This window comes from Rhipicephalus sanguineus, chromosome 10, assembly GCF_013339695.2.
Source record: "Rhipicephalus sanguineus isolate Rsan-2018 chromosome 10, BIME_Rsan_1.4, whole genome shotgun sequence".
Taxonomy (NCBI): domain Eukaryota; kingdom Metazoa; phylum Arthropoda; class Arachnida; order Ixodida; family Ixodidae; genus Rhipicephalus; species Rhipicephalus sanguineus.
The window spans coordinates 65,801,353-65,811,753 of NC_051185.1; the positions used below are offsets into that span (position 1 = coordinate 65,801,353).

Here is a 10,401-nt window from a genome sequence, read left to right on the forward strand (position 1 = left end):
TTGGCCAATATTAATGAGCACTAACAGACTGATGCCAGGGAAAGTATAGAGGATGTTATTAGGAGTAAATAAAATGTAAGGTAAATGTGAAGAAAGAAAAGTGGACGAAAAGATAACTTGCCGCGGGCAGGGACCGAACCTGCGACCTTCGAATAACGCATCCGATGCTCTACCAACTGAGCTACCGTGGCGGCCATCCTCCCATCCACTTTATGGGGTATATATGTACAGTGTCAATTTTTATGAAAGGGAACACGCGTACGCGTGGCCTGCGCTCTGCGACGGCTGCCTTCAGCTCCGTCAACCGACAGCTAACGAAAGCTCGCCCGCTTTGGCGTCATCTATTGGAAAACAATATAACAAGTCATGGCCGGTTGCGAAGCGCTTTTAGATAACGCTGCATCTCGGCTCGCGTAACGGGCGATGCAGGCAGCGCGTCGTCTGCCTGTCAACAAACCGAGCGTGGCGCGCCAGCACTGCGCGAGCTGCAGGAATTGCCCTTAACGCGAGCCGAGAGGCAGCGTTATCTAAAGGCGCTTCGCAACCGGCCATGACTTGTTATTTTGTTTGCCAATAGATGACGCCAAAGCGGGCGAGCTTTCGTTAGCTGTCGGTTGACGGAGCTTACGGCAGCCGCCGGAGCGCGCAGGCCATGCGCTCCCGTGTTCCCTTTCATAAAAATTGACACTGTACATTTAAATACATGGGAGTGTCAGTCGGCACCGCCAGTAGCCATGACGGCGAGTGTGGAACACTCTTTTTCTGCCTGTTGGCGTCATGTAGCACGTGAACTTATTACGAGCTGGCAGCTGATCAATAATCCCTCGCCTGCTACCTGAAAGCATCAAGTGTGCCAGAACGAGACCCTCGCTATGAATGAAGGAAAGAAGTCGAAATCTTAAGGGCTCGTTTTTCTTTGTTATACACAATATTAATGAGTTACATATGCAATGTGTATGATTGAAAAGATAGGATTGTTGCAAACAAGTGATTAAACGTAATTAAAATGTATGTGATGAGCAATGCCAGTTCATTGTTCATGCTTTTATGCACTGCACGAAGCAAAGCTAAAAAATCGGAGAAAGGTTAACACTAGAGAATGTAGCCTGGCATTTCTCAAGGTCAGTTGGGTGCTCTCTGTTTGTTGTGGCTTGGGTTTAAGAGGTCATGAGCGACCATGGTTTAGGCAGAACTAGCATTCATACAAATGGTGTGAATGCTAGCAAGGCTAGAATCAGTTTGTCTCGTTCTCATTGGTGGCTTCTGCTGCGCAAAATTGCAGATGGCCATGTCCGACAACTTTGGCACCCAGCTTCAACCATCCCCCGCTGACAAGGTCTCCATCCTCACGTATGTCATTTTGAGGTTCTCCATCAAAAGTGTACGTTACCGGAGGTCCATCAAAAGTGTACGTTACCGGAGGGTTTAGCTGCCAGTTTTCATGCTTTTGTCGTAAAATTTCTAGGGCTTGTTGGAATTGTCGAACACACAGCAAGGATTTCAGCATTTTTCATTTGTGTCCTGTTTGGAACAGAATCATTAACAAAACATATACGAGCTTATATTTGGAGCCAGGTTTCTCGACCTCGCTCAATTATTTACACGTGTACCAGCAGCACCGCAACCCACTCCTGTGAACCATTTCGTAACAGCACGCAAAATTTCAAATATTGGGCTGGTTTGTTTGTAAGAAACAAAACAGACTACAAAACTCTGCTTCCAACTGTAACTGCCAGTATGGATGTTGTCTGGGATGTGGTGAAATACGACAATTGGTTGGTTGCCATTAATTCTTGGCCTTATCTGTGTTCCCTCTCTGATTGGCAGTTGCCAGCCGGGTGACATCGTGCTACTCTGCTACGACGAAGGTCACCAAAACTACGTCCTCTTCGTGTTAGGACCCAACCTGCACTTCCTGCACACGGACTGCCTCGACACTCTCGGCCTCAAGACAGGTGAGTAGACGGGATTTGTACATTTCTCTGTCTGCATGGTTGTTTGCCATTTCATTGTCACCAGCTCCGATGGAAAAAGTCATGCTGGAATTCCCGACGTGTAAAACCCCATTGTCGTGTTTGCTGAGGGTCAGCAGAACACGCAAATCTGGAACGGTACTGATGTTTTCAGAGCCTAAGTGCTGCAGTAGATGTGTACAAGCACAGCAATGTACAGTCGACGTCCGATTTCCCGGACCCTCAAGGGACCGCGAAAACGTCCGGAAAATCGGGCAGTCCGGAAAAACGAATGCACGTAAAAACGCACCTTTTTGATAGGTATTTTTCGCTGACGGAGACGGTCACAGCCGGAATACAAGATTCCCATAGCAATTCAGCCAATGCATCGTTTAGGTGGCTCTGAAAAGAGCCGTTTATAAAAAAAAAATACGACGTGGCCGGCACTACCTCATAGGTCAGCACATGGGCGCAAAGAAGTCGCTTATTTTCTTTTGCACGGTCCGCTTGCCCGCGATTATGTCTGCCTCAATTTCAGTCAACGTCATGTTGCCGCTGTACACCAATGACAGTGTCATCAGTGCTCGCGTCAACTCCGAGCTCGTTGGCTGTGTAGGAGCTGGCTCTTCGTTCTCGGTGTCGGAGTCATCGGAATCCTCCGTAACTTGATGAATGATTTCGTCATCGGTCGTCTTTGTCAGCGTCGGCGAAGCCCTCAAGGGTTATCTCGGCTGGAATCAACACGCCGCCAGCGCGCAGATCGTCGAAGGCAACGTCCGCGGATGGCAGTTCGTCATCGTGAGCCTACGAGGTGGATTTGTGCGCTTCGAAGGCGCGGACGAAGACGAAGGAGCAGTCGGTGCCATTGCTGTAAACGGCGAATCCGCTCGACGAAAAGCGCAGCACGAAACAGCTAGGAACTCGGCGGATGCTGAAGGTCGGGAAACGTGATCACTGAAGGTAGCGCGCAGCAGCAAACGATCAACCGCAGACACGACCGCAGAGCTGGCACAGCTGACAAAACAACACTAAGGTGGCCACTCTAACAACACGTGAACGAACACAGTGAGGTTTGGCTTGGCTAAGCTACGGCTGGCAACGGATTGACACGTGCGGTTTCGAGGTTACGGCAGCCGCGGCGCGGTGCGGCGGTACTGCTGGCCACACCTGCGATGCGAGTATGGTGGGTTCAAGGATATGAAAATGAAAACAACCAAAATGGCGGCGTCGGTGGCGACTGTGGGTCGGCGGTTAACAGTAAAAAGTCCGGGAAATCGGATGGCGAAGGCTATAAGCGTCCGGAATTTCGGACTTTTTAATACATTGATCTAAGTGCTGCAGTAGATGTGTACAAGCACAGCAATGTATCGCCGTAGTTCTACAGCACTTGCATGGGGCAGAAGCACCTCGCCTCACAGTAGGGAATTCGCTTCACGTGGTGACAAGTTCGCACTTTTTGGGGCAGAGGGGTTGATGTAGGCATCACTGGGGGAAGGGAGACATTTTTCTGTGGTGCCGCTACAAGTCATCCCCTTTTGGCAGCAGAGACATCGGGGATATTGCTGAGTAATGTTGAGGCCTATCACACGGTGGATTGAAATACAGTGGAATCTCAGTGATACGGGGAACCTCAAGAGGGAGTGAAAATATTGGTATCACCCGAAATTTCGTGTTACCAAAAACCTAGCGAAACCCGCTTTCAAACCACAATATAAGCGCAAAGCATCTCTTTCCCTAAGAAGGACTTGCATGTCTTTCACACAAACAGACCACTAAGGGACGGCGGCTTCTGCGAATGCGTGCATCAAAGCTTCGCTTGAGACCAACCAAAAACTCAGTGCCGAAGTCCGCTGCACCATAATCATAAGCGAATGACAGCAACACCTAAAGGCTTCATGCCTTTTTATGACCTTATTGCCTTTAATATACTGCTGAGCACCTTTTTATGACTTTTATGACTTTATTGCCTTTAATTAGCCGCGCACCTTTGGAGCTGCATAGACTCTATCGATGATCGCATTGATAGCGATTGTGGTTTCGCGAGTAGCCATAGGCATGCGCAGGGTGTTCCCCATCTGGGGGGGGGGGGGGGGGGGGGGCTGAACCTTCATCACAGTGCCTCCCCCCCTCCTACTAAATCATTGTAAGAGGCAGGTTTTGTGCCCCCCATCAATGTATGGGGCAGATTTTGTGCCCCCCCCCCTCCATGCGCACGCTATGTGCGTGTAGCTTTTATGTCAAACAGTAGTTCCGTTTTGAATTCATGTGCGCTGGCCCTGCATGTGCCTTCAGAAATATGCCGTTCTATTTATGATCGCGTCTACCGCAGTTCTGTCCACAGTGGTTACGGCAAGTAGTATCGCTTTGACTCGGTGAGCATTGGATGCACATGTACTTTCAGTATCATTGTCACCATGCATGGTGGTGTCGATAGCGACCTTGCTTTCATCCGCAGCGGTTGCGGCAAATGGTAGCTTTTTCAATTCGTGCGCGCTGGCCCCTCATGTGCCTTCAGAACTGCGTCGTTGCTATTTATGATCGCATCTACCACAGTTTTGTCTGCAGCGGTTGCGGCAAGCAGCATCACTTTGACTCTGTGAGCGTAGGATGCGCGTGTACTTTCAGTTTCGTCGCCATGCATGATGGCGTTGACAGCGAGCGCGGTTTTGTGCGCAGCGGTTGTGGCAAACGGTAGTTCCGTTTTCAATCTGCGTGTGCTGGTCGCTGACATGCCTTCAGAACTGTGCCGTTGCTATGATTGCGTCTACCACAGTTTTGTCTGCAGCTGTTGCAGCAAGCAGCATCGCTTTAACTCAGTGAGCGCTGGATGCACATGTTTTCAGTTTCGTCATCACCATACATGATCACGTTGAAAGCCACTGTGGGTTCGTTCACAGCGGTTGTGCCAAAACCCTCATAGAAATAAAAAACCTTGTTTCTACAATGCAATATTACGCCAAAGTCGCCTCATATGCCACCTCTCTAGTGCTCTCTGTGATAACTTTCGCGGGCTCACAAAAAAATGCGCCTGAGTGTTGAGTTTTTCACTTTCTTTGGCGCTGCTGCCTAAACTGTCGCTGGTCTGCTAGCGTCCACAATAGCCATTTGTGATGCCTCGTGTCTTTCTTTTTCCTTGTCACCAGCACCTGGCACAGTTCGCAAAGGTTGGGTCTTGGCTGAGGTTGTCGAGAAAGAATTCTGCCAAGCTCGCAAGGTGAGAATACTCTTCAGTGCTCACTTGTGGAAATGGGCTAGCATGAAGTGAGAACAGGTGTGAGCTGCACTAGAGCTGACATCTGGGCTAGCTCGTGTATGTTATGTTATCTAGCAAGTGGGCACTGAGACCAATGTTCGAAGCTGACTTTACTTTGCCATACAAATCTCCTGAATACAGAGACAGCTCAGAGCAAGTGTGAAGCTCTATAAATGCTGATATTTTATTAAACTCCATTTACTCAATCTACTCAATGACATTAAACTCTATTTTCATGTGGCGCACTTACTGACAATGATACTAGCGTGACGTCGGGCTGCAGTATCAATTCTGGCGACTTCATGCAACAGTATGGCTAGTTGTGATGACTGCAGGTACTAAAATGTGCAAAATGGCCACTTGTGTGTCACCAACGGAACCACGGAGCAGAGTGGCCGTGGAAACGTTGCAATATCTTGCACGTGACGAGAAGCTCATGCAGCGTCGTGACGTCGGGGTACAGTAGGAACTAGCTTTTAGAAACATGTAATTAATTTCTCAGGGTGCACTCATGCTTACCAGTACATTTGTGAGGCTCTCGAGAGTTTTGGCCTTTCATTTGATGCAAAAAGAACGGAAAATTGTCATGGCAGTACCCCTTAAATAGTGGTGCTGGATAAAGAAGGGGGGCTGGTTTGCGAGATGGAAGTGCCTGTCACATTCCTGACCGTTCAAATCTCTTCTACACGCAGGCGCAGAACCGATATCGGGTGGCCGCCGGAACACGCTTTTACCGGGTCAAGGCCAAGCCATGGGACAAAGAGGCTGCCGTGCGTCGTGAGCAGCAGCGCCGTTCGTCACTCCGCAGTCTCACTCAGTCTGCACTCATCACTGCCACCTCTGCCGCCTCCGTTGAGGAGGGAGCCCTGCCTCCGCCACCCAGACAGCCCGAGGGTTCCTCCGCCGGAGGAGAGCCCTATCCCCAGCCCCTCGATTCCTAAGTTGTCCGAACTCTTAAAAAGGTGCACTTCCAGGACTTCTGTTGCTGTTTTTGCACTGTGCCCGGTGCGGTTCTTCGTTGTTTTTTTCAGTTCACTGCGGTCCTCCGATTGGCTAACGGCTGGCCACCATCTCTTCGCCGCGAAATTCTTTCGTCCCGCGATTGTACATTTGCCCTGCTGTTTTTCACCCGTGCCCCTGACCTGGAAAGTGGCGCTGGCATCCCAGTTTTTAACGACGCTCAACAAGAGATAACTTTGGCAGTGCTCTTTGCTCTTGGCGCCCCTTGCACTATCTGGCCAGCTTCGTAATAGCCACATAAGCTTAAACCGGTCTATCGACACATAAGTTATGGGGTAGCGTTTAGACTAACTGCTGTGATTCGAGCATTCATGACCTTCCCCCATAGAAAATGTGTTCATCGGACTCTCTATTTTCGTCCCGTTTCTTCTTTTCTGTTTGTGCCCCGTAGTCACGTTATTTAGAAAGCCCTGTTGTGGTTTGTCCAGTGCACGAGGTGGATGTGCGATGACTGCTGCTGACCTCTCTACACCGTCACCCCTTTCCTTTTAACGATGATGGCTCGATTCCACGGGCCTTCTCTCTCGCTCTATCAATCTTTTGGGTTCATAGCATTCTCTGCTGTCCTCTTAATGCATAGATAGCTTGTGCCAGATGTAAAGCTCAATTGTGCGAGAAACTCGAATGCTGGTATAGATGTCTAATAGACGTTAAAAAATCTCTAGCAGTTGATGTCTAGACAACGTCCAGATAAATCATGCTACTCGTCATACGCCCCCGCATCTTATTCAGAAGGATGTGATGAGTACAAGCATATCTCTGAGATAATTCTGCCAGTGTGCTATAAAAAGGCATGCACAATTATTTTAACGACACTCATAAGTATGTCAGCAGGCATCATTGTAAACTAGAGCCCTGTTCCAAATGAGAATGTTAAAGCCTGGTAAATCTGGATTCTATTGCGTTAATTATAATTTGTGCTTTGAATTTGAAGGCATAAAACAAGGTATAACGCAGATGATTATAGATACATTATTATAATTTCTAATTTTTGCTCGGGTATTTTCATTGTACAGAGAATCCGATAGCTTAGTGTGCTTTTATAAAAAGCTCTGCTGGCAGTGGTTGTGAACCTGGATGCAAATTTTTAATTTGTGCCTGCAGTTTGAATACTTTAAGGATTTATTGCGCATGAACAAGTGGCTTTTAGGTGTTAAGCTGAAGCAGTGATCTGTTATAAAGATTCATTGCTTGGAAAAATGAATTTTCGAAATTTATGGCTCTGCGAATGTTGTAAATGCAGCCCATTTAACGCGGCTTCCTGGAGCCGTTATGTTTGATGAAAGACAATACTTGGCGTTGAAAAATGCAATTATGGCACGATAGTGTACGTAGGCGTGAATAGTACGCTTGTATTAGGTACATAAAAATGCATTCTGTTATGCGCTTGTGGAACTTCGTTTGCACTATACATGTGCACGAATGTCTTGCTTCAAACTCTGGTGTGTGCATGTTTTTCTCTCCTTTGCATGTGACCAAAGCTCTCTGTAGGAAATCGTACAAAGCTCGAAGCACGCACAACGGTACGCGAGTGGCCAAGTTCTATTACCTGTTCAGATGGAACCTCATGGTTGTACCGCAGTGACGCCACTTCAAGCTGCATGCATTTGCCACACCCGACGAACTTCTCGTCCGCTGTTCAATAGGCTGTACTATCATGTCTCCATAGAAGTTGCAAAAGAAGTTATCTGAACACATACACTACTAATGGTAATCATGCCCACTCCTTGGGAGATCCATCTGGATTACTACATATATATTTTTTCCCAGAACACGTTAGAAGAAAAGAACCTGCTGTACAAAGGTAGACTAGCTTCGAGAGTGTAGATTTTGGGTTTCTCTTCAATATACCCGTGCATTCTGTAAAGTGGCAACTGCGACAAACACACTTCCAACCTATCTTTGGCATTGCATTGCATGGTGTTGTATTTCTGATGACCTAGGCTGTTAGATGATGACGCTGTAGTGTCTGCTGAAATGCGTCTTGTATGATTACCGACTTAAAGAAAAGCCCCATTGTATACTTAGCTACGTCACTTTTATGTGGTATGTTATCACACTGAAAGCGCGTCGGAAATGTCGTCCCCATGGTGTAGTCCTCTGTGGCTGGCTAGCTTAGGCAAATGCTTTCAGCACTGTTGCACACCTCTAACGTTTCTCTTCTTCTAGGGTGAAAAAGGGTAGTAGTAGCATGCTTTTATTGAACTGGATACTAGTTCACACCTTAATCTAGCCTTTACATGCCCACAATGTAAAGCGTCGGCTAAACGTGCACGGTGTGTTTCCACGTGTCTGTTAATTATCTCCGGTTCGCAGCTCTTAAGGTGCACTGTATGATGGGAGTATCGTGTAGGCGCTAGCTGGTTCGACCCTGTCCGCAAGAGCCCTTTTGTCGTCACTCTTTCATAGTTTTAGAATGTGGCTCAGTAGTTTCGGCAAAAGGTTCCAGCTTTCACGCAGCTGTACAAAAGCGTTGTACACAGCAGTACTTAGATATATATACACCGAATGTTTTATTTTAATGTTAACAGGATTTTTTTAATGCAAGCATGGTTGTAACCCAAGGAGCTGCAATTACACTGGGATACAGGTTGTTACTTGGTTGAGAAACCCAATTGCAGAAACCTAAGAAACTTAGGTTCAGTTGCCTGAACCCGCGAATGTTCTAAGAATTCTGTTAACATTAAAATAAATTGCCCCTTATAAATAGTTTCTCTTACAGTTACCTGAGAATGCGCACACAGGCGATGCATGTTAACTGCAACCGCCCTTTGAAAGCAGCACGCAAATTGTCCATAGCAGTGTGTGATTTTTAAGCTCCTAGCTTTCCGAGACGTGCTTTTTGCGTGGTACTATTTATTAACGGGCCAATACGTGTGTGGTTTCGGTGTGTGGTGTTTCGTGACTGGTCGCTGTGCATGGGCTTTGCTTGAGGAACTCCGTAAACACGTGCTCCTGCCTTTGGGTTCGGTTGACCTTGAAATTCATGTTTCTGCGTGTGAGGTATTTATATAAGTGTGTAATCCGTATGGCGACATCGGGTGCGGAGGGCACCCCTCGTGTTTTCTCGTAGATTGGCTTCTTGAACTCGTGCGATTTGACTGTTGCCAACTGTACTGCGCGTACGACGTATAAACAACGCTGGCTTGTCCTTTGATGTTAGGTCGTTCGATATTGTCATCCGTGCTCTCTTTATCTCGCGAAGCACTGTTCAATGACCACAGAAAAAAAAGTTGTCGCCAAATGTCAGCTGAATGCAGACTGGTGGCTGCAGCTTTGCTGAATTGTCGCTAGAATTTACATCGGAGTTGTCTAAAAATTTTAACAGTTTTTATCCACCTGCAAAAACGAATCAAACCTTTTTTTACGCTCTGCTAAGAGAAACCTGCATGCATTGTCGCAGTTTGACGGCTTTTTGTACGTATGATGTGCGGAAAGTACATAACTGTGGCAGTGTGTGTACGTCTTTTATAAGGAATGTGCAGCTGCCTTGCTCTGCAGTGAACTATTGCTGTATGGTGTGCTCCAACGGAACAAAAATGTACGAAGGCATAGAGGTGCATATGTGCCAGGAGGTTTTAACTACGGTGTTTTTGAATAGTGTCTTGAGATGCAGTTCTTAAGGGCTCCGTCTAGAAGTGGAACAGTTTTTAAAACAATGTAAACAGGTTAGGGGAGGGCCCACTTTTTTCTGTACATACGCGAGACGAGGTGAGAAGCACTAGTCTCGCCATTTTTTTTTATCGACTGCTGTTGTATAGGTGAGGCACTGACGAGGTATTTGTACAGCAAATGTAAACAAATAAATGTATTTGATAATTATTGTGGCTACGTTCTGACTGTCTCAGCGTGCATCTTCACAAAAAGACGTACTTGAGGCAGAAAATTGGGCTGGCTTGCAGGTTTTAAAAAAATCTGTTTCGCCACAAGGGCGAAACAATGAATGCGATAACATCAAATTGTAATGTTATATGAAGTAAGGCTATGAGCTAACTCCTTCAGGATCTGATCTGGCGTAGCTTTACAAAACAGTCGCGCAAGGAAACACCGTCGCTACACCGAGCGAAGCGACCTTCGTGTTGTCTATCGCTTCAACGCGGAGTAAGCGATGACAGTACAACACGTACAAAGCTATGAGGCGTCTGCTGATATCTGCCGAGATAGCGCGCGACTGCG

At 47.2% G+C, this 10,401-nt stretch overlaps 1 protein-coding gene across 1 annotated transcript in view; it reads left to right on the top strand.

Annotated features, from left to right (window-relative positions):
• The window catches only part of LOC119372036 (RB1-inducible coiled-coil protein 1), a gene marked incomplete at its 5' end in the record, with an annotated part of 47,173 nt that extends 37,126 nt beyond the window's left edge, over positions 1-10,047 (top strand). The window contains 4 exon segments of the mRNA XM_037642477.2: positions 1,283-1,350; positions 1,828-1,955; positions 5,096-5,166; positions 5,898-10,047. Coding sequence (XP_037498405.1) covers positions 1,283-1,350; positions 1,828-1,955; positions 5,096-5,166; positions 5,898-6,146 — 516 coding nt within the window.
• Positions 10,048-10,401: the final 354 nt, after the last annotated feature.